General features: G+C 57.0%; 1 protein-coding gene across 7 annotated transcripts in view; it reads right to left on the bottom strand.

Annotated features, from left to right (window-relative positions):
* The window catches only part of LRSAM1 (leucine rich repeat and sterile alpha motif containing 1), a 41,159-nt gene that overhangs the window by 1,781 nt on the left and 26,119 nt on the right, over positions 1–13,259 (bottom strand). For 3 of the 7 annotated variants that reach the window (XM_080819983.1, XM_080819982.1, XM_080819986.1), the window contains 9 exons: positions 11,562–11,661; positions 10,032–10,119; positions 9,379–9,453; positions 7,950–8,030; positions 6,359–6,454; positions 4,696–4,794; positions 3,922–4,053; positions 2,740–2,821; positions 431–579 (listed from right to left, as the gene is read on the bottom strand). In XM_080819983.1, coding sequence (XP_080676109.1) covers positions 431–579; positions 2,740–2,821; positions 3,922–4,053; positions 4,696–4,794; positions 6,359–6,454; positions 7,950–8,030; positions 9,379–9,453; positions 10,032–10,119; positions 11,562–11,661 — 902 coding nt within the window. Of the gene's footprint in view, positions 1–430; positions 580–2,739; positions 2,822–3,921; positions 4,054–4,695; positions 4,795–6,358; positions 6,455–7,949; positions 8,031–9,378; positions 9,454–10,031; positions 10,120–11,556; positions 11,662–12,471; positions 12,604–13,259 lie in introns of those variants that run through there. The other 4 variants (XM_080819984.1, XM_080819987.1, XM_080819985.1 and 1 more) reach the window with 4 other exon arrangements.

Below are 13,259 nucleotides of genomic sequence, written 5' to 3'. Positions count from 1 at the left end.
CGCCCCTGCCTGTCCTCCGTGACGGAGGCCCCGGACCGCCTGCTGTCCTTTACTCTCAGAACCTGCTACCACGGTCCTCACGCCCCATCCAGACGGCACACGAGTCTCTCCCGGCCACCTCTCTTGCACCCTCCGCACCTAACAGCTGCCCAGGAGACCACGGTGGGTCTAACTCGCCCTGCTGCCGGACCACTGGAGGCTGTCCTCATTTTTGCCTTTCTGTGCACTGACCCGCGGCCCGACATGACGGAGCAAAAGCCACGTAGGCGCGCCTGTGCTTTGCTCCAGCACTAACTCTTTGCAGGACTTCCCCTGAGGAAATAATCGAGGATGCGCTCCCAGCCGGTTCAAGGCTGTTCGGTACAGCACCGCTCTGTAGAGCAAACGGGGCGGGGTGGGGGGGTGGGCAGGGCCACTGCCCCAGACTTACCTCCCGCTCCAGGCACACGACGCATTCTGAGGTCGGCATCTCCGGCTCCGCCGGGGGAGCAGACGGGGTCGCGGGCTCGGGAAGCTCCTCGGGGGCAGTGGGCACCTCCAGGGCCCCAAGGGCCGCACCCTTGGGTGGGTTCAGCAGCTCTGCGGGGACCAGAGGGACAGGCTGAGCCAGGGTCATGCCCCCATGATCCCAACCTCCCAGGGGGTCCCCTGGTTCTGCCTGCTGCCAGTGCAGTGAGCTAAGGTGAGGCGCTCGGATCCCACGAGAGGGGTAAGGGCCCCCTTATTGCTTCTGAGCCTCATTCCCCATCTGTAAGACAGAAGTGCGGACTCGCTGGCAGGGCAGGCCACAGTGCTTGTGACCTGGGGCCTCTAACCGCTGACCATTGCCTGGATCCTTCACAGTGACCCTGCAAGGGAGGCCTTGTCGCTTTCACGGAAGAGCAGCCATTTGCCCGAGACTACAGGGCCCAACCTGCCCCCCCCCCCCCGCCACCAGAGCCGTGGGGCAGGAGCCCTTGGTTAGGGGCTCTGCGGGGGACGGGCTGTGCTCACAGCTGCTCCACCAGGTCTCCCAGGAGACCATCCGGGAGCTGGGAGAGGAATGAGAAGGCCCCAAGGCTGTCCCCTCACCACCCTAGAGCAGGCATCCCCTGCCCCGGGCCCAAGAGAAGCGCATCAGAATCGGCCCTTACAAAACGTCTCTAATTATCACACAACGTACACCCAGCCCTGAGTTCTCTCCACCCCCAACGCCGGCCCGATCTCGGTTCAGCTTTTTCCATCTACCCGGTTTGAATTATGAGTTTTTATAACTGGAAAAGCCTGAAGATTTTCTTTTTTAAAGGCTGTTACGACACTAGGCTCTCTGAAGGTACCATGGTGCCCCCACACCATCACTGTAAAGGGTTCTTCTGTATTTAACGTGATACCAAATGAGTTCTGGGAGCAGGAAGAGGATGCTAGGAAAAGGACCGAAGGTCTCCTGCCCCTTCTGCAGCTGAGAAGGAGCCGGCCCACTCAGCCCTCCCTGCAGCTCGGCAGCATCGGGAAGAAGCCGTAAGCAGCCTCGACAGGGAAGGACCTGCTGGTCCCTTCAGGCTCCTGCTAGCCCTAGGGACTTTTTTGGAGATGGTGGGAGGCAGCCATCATCTGAGGGGCTCAGAGTGAAGGACGCTTTTGTCTGTCAGGAGGAGAACCCCAGCTCCTGATGCCAAACTTATCTGGACCTCCACTCCGACAGGAGGAAGGTGTCAGTGCCGGAGAAACTGTAAGGGGAGGAAGGGGTTCATCTCATACATTACTTGCTATTAAATAACTCTTAGTTTAATGTATTTTGTAGGTTAGGCCAATGTCCCTGGAATAAAATTGTCTGGAAAGCTGGAGCCTGTGGACATGACGCTGCCACTGGCCCAGACACCTGGGGACCTCCTCCTCCCGACCAGCAACCAGCTCTTGCCTCATTCCTACAATCTGATCTCCGTCCTGAACAGCCCCAGCCTGAGACAGGCAGTGTCGTGGGCTCGCCAGCCCGGCAGCCCAGGCATGCCCTCTCCTTCCGTCCCTGTCCCAGACTCCCTCCCTTCTCAAGCCCCCTCGGCCTCTTCTCAGGGGAGGCATTAAGCTCAGTGGCCCAGCCATCTGCCAGCTGTGTGCCATTATGGGAAACACATTAACATCTCGGTTTCCTTCTCTGTCAAATGAGGAGAACAGCAGCACCCACCTCACAGGGCTGACACAGGGCGACATGCCATGGTGCAGGTGCGGTGGTCAGCAAACGCCCAGCGCCTGGATGGTGCTCAGCACACGGGAGCCCCTGCCTCCCACATCCACTCTGATGTCAGGATAGCACCGTGGTCTCCCCAGGCCTCCAGACACAGGTGGACTGCCTTTATGACCCACCTTTACCCCTGCGCACGTCATCACAAACATCCTTCCACGTCCACATGGCAGGCCTGCCCCAGGCACAGTGTCAGGCACTGGATATGGCTGCTTTTGCCCTCTATTCCAGGGCCCGCGATGTGTGGCTCCCAGTGTCCGTACGGTAAGTTTAGGGAAGGTTACGGGACAGGGCACCAGAAGGAACCTTCTCCCTCTCCCCCCCCCACCCCCCACACACCCATTTTTATGGCCTGTTTTTTTTCCATTTGGAAAAGCTATTCCTTTAGGAGGAAGCCTTAAGGACTGGCAGGGGCTAGAACCGGCCCTTACGTCTCGTCCTGAGACACCCCCCCCCCCCACGTTGAGCACAGTCCACAGTGAGCCTGGGGCCTCTGCTCAGGAGCTGCCCCGTACTGGTACCTGGCCGGATCCTGGCTGCGTCCAGCAGCTCCCGCACCCTCCGCAGGATCTCGTGCTGCAGGCCAGCTTCCGAGACGCCCACCTGCAGCAGTTCAAGGAAGAGCAAGTTAGGGTCTGGGAGGCGGGGTGGGAGCTCGCTAGCCGGGGCAGAGCCAGCAGGACCACCTCCTTCCTGGCTTCTGGCACCTTCACCTGGAAACGCGGAGGCCTGGGCCCCCAGGTCAGCATGCGGCAGTGCAGCACCCCAGCTATGAAGATGACCGGGTGGCAGGGAGGGACACCGAGGCCCCAAAGGGAACACCGGTAAGAGCCATGGTCTAGCGCGTGCTTGCCCTGCGCTGGGGCAGGGACCCCGCTGACGGCTCCACCTGTGAGACCGCACGTCCCCCCACGACAACAGGTGAGTCAGGACCCACCGTCAGAGTTCACAGGAAGGGGCAGGGAGTTCCCACTGAGACCGAGCTGCTAAGAAGTGGCAGTGTCACAGACCCTCGGGTGACACAGTCCCTGTGTGTGACCCGTCAGTTTCTGGGTCAAGAACAGGCCACATGGCAGAGTGACAGACAGCATGGCCTCTGGGACCAGACCACCCATGCTCGAGGCCTGACTGCTGTGGGACATCGGGCAAGCTACCACCTGGCCGTGTCACCCCTTCTTCCTCTGAGAAACGACGAGGAGGGTAACTGCCTGACTGGCCTGTGGGGGTTTAGCGTGGGAAAAGCCCTCAGAACAGCTCCTGGCACAGGCGAGTGCTACGGGGCTATTGGCTGTCCTCGTCATCCAGCTCTTAAGAAGAGTAAACGAACTAACACAAGCCGGAGCTCAGCCCCCACCCAGAAGGGCGCCAGGCTCAGGTAGTGCCGTCCTTGCGAGGGCTGCAAAGCTGGGGGCGGGCCAGGGCTGGACCCGACAACCTCCAAAGACTCGTCCTGGGTCTACGACGTGAAGGTCCAGTGTGAGTGGGGGGAGTACTCTGGGGTCAGGCAGGCAGTGTGCAGGTTACCCCCAGGGGGCCAGGGACCCACGCGGTGGGTGTTCTGGCTTGTCTGGAAGCACGGGGGCCCCGGAACACTGGTTCACAGCAGACAGCACCCAGAGCAGCAGGAGGGCAAGCGGACCCCCAGCGGCCCGGACAGCGGCCTCACTCAGCCCTCCACCTGCCCCGAGGGGCTGCCGCCTCACCTTGGCCAGGTCGGCAGGGCTCATGCGGCTCAGCGTGTCCAGCGAGATGCGGTGGTGGGCGAACAGGGGCAAGTAGTGTTCCGCTGAGAGATCCACCAGGAGGGCGGCCAGCTGGCGCTCCAGGCCCTCCTCCTGCAGGACAGACCCAGGGGAGAAGCTGACCGCGCTGCCAACACAACCTCGTTATTTACAACAGCAAATCGAGGCTCTGAACACATTTAATGGAATATACAAAACGTTTCCTTGCAACTTTTCCTATAAAAACGATGTGAGCACAGAAATAAAGATGCGAGGAAGCGCACAGCCCGTCTACCTGTTTAAATCAATGAGGGCAAATTCAGATACTAAAAGGTATGCACTTGTTTGGAAACGATGAGATGATCTACTATGTGTATGGCTGGAGAGCTGCCTGTCATTATCGTTAGGAGAGAAAGTTTGCCACAATAGTATGTACAGAAAAGGACTTCATTTTTATTAAAAAACAAAAAACCCAGTGTGTGTTGGGGGGTGGGGGGACCATATCCGTTCTGCCCACGGCAGGAGGGGGGTTTGCAGGAGGCTCCTGTGGCCTCCCCCTACCACCGCGCACACGGGCTCTGCCCCACACCAGAAGGAAGGCACTGCTCTCCCTTTTCTGTCCCTGCCAGTGCCTAGCACAGGACCTGGCACGCTAGTCACCGGAAACGTGAACAGAACGGAACCGGAAAGCTCGAGAAGCCGGGCACCCTGAGGCGCCGGAGGCTCTCTGAGACGGTGGAGGCCAGCAGTCCTTACCTGCAGCTTCAAGGACAAGGGTTTCTGGTTCAAAAGCCGTTGATACTGAATCAGCCAGTAGTTTTCCTGCTTGGTTTCACTTTTGGCTTCTAACTCTGTCTGCCAAGGACAAAGTCGGCATCGTTAGTTATGAGTCAGTAAGCAAAAACTGTAACGACAGTGACGATCGTGACCGAGCCTCCCGGCTGGTGGAGGACACTCAGTATTCTACAGAGAACTTTCGCAGCCACCACGGTCTCACCACTTAAACTGCTGATCTGGGAAAGGCAGGAAGTGCCTCAACCCCAGTTTCCTGCCGTGAACAATCTCAGCCAGGCACACCAGTGCCCTGAACAAATGATATAAACAGCATCAGCAGCCGCTACCGTTTTCAGGACACTACGTGCCAGAGCCCGCTATGCACCCATCTTCCTTAATTCACCAGCTCCGTGTGGGGGTCTGACTTCCAGGGTGAGCAAAGGGAGGTTCAGAGTGATTAGAAACCTGCCCAGGGTCAGGCCAGGACTTGCACCCAGGCCTGTGTTGCTTGGGGACCTGTGCTCTGAGCAAGCCAGGGCCGCGGCCACACCCTGGCAGCGAGATTTCTGCACAGGCCTTGGGAACCGACTGTCCTCTGGTCATCCCTCCCAGACCTTGCCAAGCTGTGGCCCTCCACAGGCTGCGGACACAGCTCTCTTCTGGCGCCCATGACCCTGACAGTCAAGACCTGCTGAGGTGGGGCTTCCTCCCCTGGGTGCTGAGTGCTCTGAGGGCCCTGGAGGGCGGGAGCACAGGGCCAGAGCACACGGCCATGGCTGCACCATGCTAACGCGTGTTGGCGTATTAATACACTTTGCAGGCGATGGCAGCAGGGCACCATGAGCAATGGGCAGCTTCTGATCAGCCCACGCACACCACAGGGGCTCGTGTGGGGCTCTGGAAGCTGGTCTCACTCTTCCCTGCTCTCTGCACAGGGCTCCACCCACAATGGAGCTCAGAGACCACCTGGAGCACTCACGACACCACAGGAGCTTCAGGCCTCTGAGCCCTGGCCTCTGTCCCCAGTGCTCCGACGTACATGGGATCTGGAGGAAATGATCCCCACCTGCTCCCCCTAAATGGGGCTCTGCCACCCTGACAATGTGCCAGAGTCAAACCCATTTGGGTACAGGGGACAGCTGGGCAACACCTGTCAAAAGCTTACGAAACAGCCTGCCCTAGACACAAAGTTCTCTCCTGGGCACTGGTTTTGAATAAATACTCATGACTGCTCTCGATACTTAGCTACAAAGACAGAGAGCATTCCTTAGAAAAGTAAAGAACTGGAAGTAGTCTGAATGTTTGGCAACGGGCTAGGATGGTCCACCCGAATGCAGCCAGGAAGCATGTAGAGGACATTTGAGGGACACGACGAGAACAGATGCAAATGAGCGGGTTCCGAAGCGTGTGCCATCTTATGTTTACAGGGCACACGCATGCACAGCTGTAAATATGCATCATGGTGCTCGGAAAACAATCAGAACATCAGCATCAGAGAGCTCCCAAAAGAGTCTTTCCTTCGTGGGTCCCATCTTTTCTTTGATGAGCAACTGCTACTCGAATAACAAAAGCACCTCTAACCATGGCAACAGCGTGGGGGGAAAGCGAACCCATGTGTGATATGGAACGCAGAAGCCAAGCACACCAGAATTTCCCGGAGCTCTTCCTCTCGCCTCGTCTTTTCCTTGAGCAGCTGCTGGAGCAGGGAGCTCAGGGCCCAGCGCTGCTCCGCGATCACCTCCTGCAACATAAGAGCACACCCAGTGCCGCTGGAAGCTCACCGCTCTGGAGCCAGCAGCCCCCCCAGCGGGTGGCGGGATCCCCCCCTTCATTTCCCAGCCGGCAGCCGGGATCCCACAGTGGGCCCAACTCAACTAGGCAGAGGGTTGGGGGACAGAGCCGAGGGGCCCCATTGCCCAGGCATCCCCTCTTCGTCTTCACCCCGTGGGGGTCAGGCCAGGTGTGGAATCTAGTGACCGATGACAATGGAATGGTAAGAAACAGCAAACAAAGGAAATGACAAGCCACAGGTACATGACTGCAATCTCACGGACTACAGAGCATGTGGGCGGAAGCACAGGCAAGGAGGGTTGGCGTGTAACCCCACGTGGGTCTGGAAGGTTCTACCCAGATGGAGGCACATGCAAACTGGAGTGTAGTCCTCACTTGTGTCTATGTTCCACTCGTTTCTTACTCTTAGAAACCCATGGAGGCCCCCACGTGGGAACCCCACAAGCTCTGACGGGCGGGAGACATGGGCACCTGCCAAGCACGGTGGCTGCATCTTCTCTGAGAGCTCCCCCTCCCCTCATCCCTAAGACCATGGCAAGGCTCACAAAGGGCTTTGCATTGGCTAGCTCGCCCCAATGTGATGGCCCTAGGACACAGGCTGGGCCTGGATGAGGAGTTCCTTTTGTGGAAGGGAGAAATGGAGGACTAGGAGGGGAAGTGTCCTGCCTTGGGTCACACAGCACATCTGTGGCAGACCTGAGACTAGGATCGTAGACCTCGGCACACTTTCGCTGAGGTGAGAAGCCATGAGACAATTCAAGACTTCTCTGCTGAGGACAGACAGACACAGGGACAGACAGAAGGCTCTGCTCAGAAGCCTGATATAGGGCCCAGGTCCTCCCACAACATTGATCCATCTGCTTTCGAACATCTGGGCAGAGATCAGAGCAGGGCAAGGTCCAGCCCTCTTCCCCCACCTGCCCAGGGCACACAGCTTGACTACAAAGAACAAAGCCCAGGTCCCAGACGTGCAGTCCAGAACGCCGCCTGCTAGGCCCTACTGCCCCCACGTTCTACAAGCAGGACACCCAGGCTGGAGCTCCCAGAGAAGCCACCTGCAGGGAGTGACACAGTAACAGCTGGGCCCTCTCCTCCAGACATCCTTGGGACACCAAGAAAGCTCCTTCCCCAGAGAAGGTCAGCCCGTGAGTTGAACCTGCACCCCAGAAGCATGGCTTAAAGACACAGGGAGTTCAGCAGTGACCCTGCTTCAAAACAAAGAAAAGGCAGAAATGGAGATGGCCTGGGTGAGCCTTGGCAATGAAACCCTCCTTCCTCTGACCCTCCTGCTGAGCAACAGGCTGCCCCGACCCTAACCTTGGCCTGCGCTGGGCTCACCCCCCAGGCTGTGCTCCCATCATAGCCACAGAGGAGCCTGCCTGCCTGCTGGGGAGCACTGCAGGGAGGGAGGAAGGGAGGAGGGGCAGGCCGGGAGCCCTACATACCTGAAGTGCCTCTGTGTCCAGGGACTTCCTCTTTACCTCCAGCTGTGTCAGCTGCAATAACTCAGTTTCTATTAACTTAATCTAAACAGAAGACGAAACAGGGTTTTTTTATTCACATTAAGCAGGGTTCAAATCTGTGCTGCTCTCTGAAGGCTAAGTGGAGTCTAAGAGACCTTTCGGGGATGGGGGTTGGGAATGAAGGGAACTGGGGTGCCTTGGGAACCCCCTCAGCGGGGCTTTAAAAGAATTAGTTGTTTCAGGGCCTGAGTGCTTGGGCGGGGCATGGACAGGCCCGGCCTTGGCCCAGCCCAGGGAGGCTCACGGCTTATGGAATGGAGATGGTCCTGCCTTTAAGGTTCAGACCAGAGTGCAGAATGGACACGGGTCCTCACAGAGCCTGGCACTTGCTGGAGCCTCTTGCTTCCTCTAACTGCCATCACAGAGGACAGCAGAGGGTAATGGACTGACAGAACAGTGATGGCAGCAGCTGATGCTTCCAGAACATTGTGTGTGCAAGGCTCGTGCTGTGTACTTTATCTGCGTCACGTCATCAAGTCTCCCCTAGTTATTAGCAGGTATTATTGCCTCCATTTTACAGATGAGGAAACGGAGGCTCAGAGAGGTTAAGTAACTTCAAGGACACAGAGCATGTTGGTGAGGGAGCCCTTTCCCAAGTCTCTCCCAGCTTGGGGGCTGAGGGGAACGGCTGGCCAGCTGGTCAGAACCACCCACAGGGAGGATGCCTGGGGAGGTCAGACTCCACAGCCAGTGACTTCTCCGCCCTGAGCCCGTGACCCTCTGGCCCTTGCCCCTAAGTTACTATGGCCCCACCAACCCCTGGTCAGAGGAATGAGCTTCATGTCCGGCAAGGTGGGATTGAAAATAAAGAGGGGAAGAAAAAGGTTAAGTTGGTTTGGGCCAAAAAGAGAAAAGAATACAAAGAAAAAAAATAAACATGCAAAAATGTAAAATTCAAAGTGTGCTGAAGAGGACGCGATGAGCATTCCCACAGCCTGAAAGCTCCCTCTGTCTCCGGCCCCCAGGAAAGCCCAGGGGGCCCAACACAGCCGGGTCACCAGCAGAGCCCAGACCAGCACACAGCTCCCTCCAGGCGAGGTGGCCTCCCCTGCCCGCCAGGTGGGACACCCCATCAGCCCCCACTCCCCGGGGTTCCGAGCTGCTGGAGGCCGCCAGGGAGGAGCTGACTGCATTCCCGGGTGAGGGGCTCCCGCCTGGGGCCCGGTAGATGCAGGGGCTGCCCAAGCAGTGGCCCACAGGCATCCTGAGAAATAGCGGAACCCATCACACTGCAGGGGTGGTGCGGGGTTGGGGGGGAGGGATGGCTGAGCTGGCACGTGAGAGGGCCAGCTCTGCGGTCTGGGAAAGCACGCAGGAGGGGGCCAGTGGCGGCCGCACCCCCAGCCCTCACCTGGTTCCTGATCTGCCGGTGCATCAGGTCTTTCTTCACCTGGAGGGCCTCAAACGCAGCCTTCTGCATGGCGCTCTGCAACGGAGACCCCGGTCGGCAGGTGCCCGGGGCCTCGTGTTCCCAGGGGCCCGGGCCGGGGGCAAACACACAATGTGCTCAGAATCCTTCAGGGAGGACCTCTCAGTCTCAGAGAGAACGTAACTCCTCAACTCACTTGTTCACATTCTAGAAATAACCCCTGTGCAGGCCTTACTAGCGCTGGACACTAAGTTCTCTAGCACAGAATTTCCACACCGGGGGCGTCGGTGCCTTCATTGCCCCGTTTCATGAGGAAGGTGAGGGGGCCCAGAGGGGTGCTGTCTGGAAGCGAGAAGTTGAAAGGCCCTTGGCGCTCTCCTGCGGGCTCCTTCTCCACGGAGTGATCACCACATCCTGCCCCTAAGTCCTCACGAGGGAGGCTTCTCTAGATCTGAGGCCGGAAAACCACCCTGCTCTCTCCCTCCTCTCCTGAGGGTCTACCCAGTTCTAAACATACTAAGCCTCTTGGGTCTTCTAAGCTGAGGACAGGGCTCCATGCAGACTTTCCATGCTCTGCCTCCGGCTCCCTGTGCCTGTCTTGAGCCCCTGCCCTCACACCCTGGGCAAGGGCTCACCTCCTGCAGGATCTGGCTGATGGCTTTGTTCTGATCCATCTGCTGCCATGACAGAATCTGCTGGAACCGCTCATCCATTTCGGCCATGCTGCCGGAAAGACAGCAAATTAAGTCACTCTCTGAATGTTTTCTGAGCATCTACCAAGTGCCAGGAACCTTGGATATCAAGATAAATCATGTACTCATTCAATAATAATACTCAAGAAACACCTGCTGGGGGCTACATCCTGGGCCAGGCACAGACATGGAGTCTGTCTTAGAAGGAAGGAGACAGATTCGGTGTGTCTAGCTCCACCTCATTCCCCCTCCGTCAGAATCCCCCCTCCAGTGCCCTTTGAAGTGGTGGCCTGCCTTCGGCCCTCCCACCTCCACCAGCAAGGAGCTCATGACCTCCCAGGTGGGCCCCTTGGATTGTGAGAAAGCTCTCCTTCTGGGACAGTGACATCCATGCCCCACCCGACACCCCCAGCATTTTCCACCTCAGCCATGGATCTGCTCTTAGATCTTGGAACAAGTCTAGTGATTTTGGCACAAAAATCCAAATCCTGAAGCCCCACGTAGGTCCATACTTTGGCATATTCTTGGTTTTGAGTTTGTTTCGTAAGAACAGTTGTTATTTATTGGCCCCCTTTGTGGCAAACACCATGCTCGTCAAACCCTCTAACCACCCCAGGGGTAGGTACTGTGACTTATCCCCATTTTTCTGATGAGAAAATTGAGGCTCAGAAGGGAAATGGACTGACCCAACACTTCAGTTACAGAAGAAGGGGGAACCTGAGACCAGGTCTATCTGCCGCCAGTGCCGACACTAAGCTTCATATTCTACCACCAGGAAAGGAAGAAAGTCCCCACACGTGTGAGGACACGGGGAGGCTGACAGCTGTGCCTATCACCTAGACAGGGGGAGAAACACCAGGGCTCCAGGCCCATCTCTTAAGCACCAAGAGCTCTTCTCCTCTTCACCTGGCTGTGCTGACACGTGTGGCTTCTTCAACAGACTGACCCACAGTGAGGCAGTGAACTTGGCCAGCCAGACCCAGAGCTGTCACCAGTGTGAAAGCAACCTCTCACCATCCCCTCCAGGGCATGCCGCTCCCGACCTCTGCAGACCCTCGGAGGTCGAGGCGTGCACCACGGTCAAGAGCACACTTCCACTCTGCCTTGCTTTGAACCCTGGCTCTGCCACCTGCTGGCTGGGTTTCCGTGGCTGTGTCAAAGAGTCTGAGCCTGAGCTGTGGTGGCAAAACGGGGCTAATGACAACGGCGCCTCAGAGAGTCAGCGGGCCAACACGCAGCCCTTGGCCGAGTGCCTGGCTCACAGGAAGTGCAGAAGTGGGAGTGACTGCTGTCACTTTACCAGCTGCCTGACCCAATCGTGGGGTCCAGGTCCACGAGGAGACACGAAGAGCAGTCACCACTTGCCCGATGTACGACCGAGGCTGGGGTAGGGATCGCAATGTCCAGTGCTCACCCCACGGTCCTGGGCCCTGAGCCGGTGCCCCCAACCCAGGAAGCCTGTCCTTACCTTACCTGGAACAGGCCTGCCGGACCAAGCTCTGCCTCTGAGACTCGTAGGCCATCTGGATGAGCCGGCTCTTACAGCTCTCGGTCAGCATCTGCTGCATGGCGGCTGAGGAGACACGGGGGTGGGGCTGAGGGCCACCGCTCCTGGGGGCCTCAGGGGGTTCACCTCGTCACCCCGCCTCACAGTCACCCTTAAAAAACACTTTTTTCAAAAAAAGATTTGAGAAAGGAAGAGCGTGCATGCATGCAAGTAGGAGAGGGGCAGCGAGGGTGGCAGAGAGGACCCCCAGCTGACTTCCTGCTGAGCACGGACCCCAAAGCAGGACTCGATCTCACGACCCAGAGATCATGACCTGAGCTAAAACCAAGAGTCAGACGCTCAACTGACTGAGCCACCCAGGCACTGCCCCTCCACCCCACCAAAATTTTTAAACCGTGGAAGTAACTTAAGCTTGAAAAGGCTAATTGTAAAACACGGAGCAGCACTCACACAAAATCTTCTATAATCTTATCACCCAGAGATACTGTGATGTATGTTCTTCCAGTCAATTTCTAATGCATATTTATGCAATTTTAAAAAATTAGAATGAAAAACTGAAAGCAGACAACTCAGCAGGTATCCATACACCCACATTCAGAGCAGTGGGAGTCACAAACATCAGAATGTGGAAACAACCGAAATGTTCACGGACAGACAGATGAACAAGGCGGGGGGGGTGGGGGGACACAGATGGAATATTACTCAGCCCTCAAAAAGGAAAATTCTGGCACCTGCTCCAACAAGGATGAACCCTGAAGAGGATGTGCCGAGCCAAAGAAGCCCATCGCGAAATGTCAGATACCGTAGGGTCCCACTTAAGAGGGTTACCTAGTGTCATCAGATTCGGCGAGACAGAAAGCGGAATGGGGGTCCTACGTGAGCTGGGGGAGGGGGATGGAGCATCTGTTTATCGGGGACGGAACTGCAGTCGGGCAGATGAGGCTCTGGGCCTGGATGGTGGCGGCCACTCAGCAATGTGGGTGTGCTTTGTGCCTCAGAATCGCACGACTGCAAGTGGTTAAAGCAGCAGAGTTTAGCTCATGTATTTAACTATGACGAAAAAATCACAATGTGACCACACTGACCACATCACTTCTCACTTTTCGAGACTGCCTCCCCACGGGCACGTGGCCATGTGAGGCGTGGGCCGCAGTCTCCTGCAGGGCACGGATCACCAAGGTTTACTTAGAGAATCCTCTATTTGGGGGTGTTTGGCCTCTTTTGCAATTATTAAACAATAAACGTCCTTGCTCAAACATGCTTATGCAATCTGAATATTTCCTAAGATTAATTTTTGAAAGAGCAGAGTTTTAAGGCCGTGAATAACTGGAGTTACCCTTCCTGCCTTCCAGAAAGATCCTGCTGATTCATATTCCCTTTGGCAGGGCCCCGGACAGCCCGATACAATGCGTCCTCAACAAGGGTTATTACCTTCTCTTGACTTTATGTTGTTTTTATGGAAATTGTTTTTAGTCATAAAAATAGTACACGAGGGGCACCTGGGTGGCTCAGTGGGTTAAGGCCTCTGCCTTCAGCTCAGGTCATGATCCCAGGGTCCTGGGATCGAGCCCCACATCGGGCTCTCTGCTCAGCTGGGAGCCTGCTTCCCCCTCTCTCTCTGCCTGCCTCTCTGCCTACTTGTGATCTCTGTCAAATAAATAAAT

This window comes from Martes martes (assembly GCF_963455335.1).
Source record: "Martes martes genome assembly, chromosome: 12".
Classification (NCBI taxonomy): domain Eukaryota; kingdom Metazoa; phylum Chordata; class Mammalia; order Carnivora; family Mustelidae; genus Martes; species Martes martes.
Note: the sequence above shows the minus strand (reverse complement) of the source record. Positions and strands in the feature narration are given on the sequence as shown.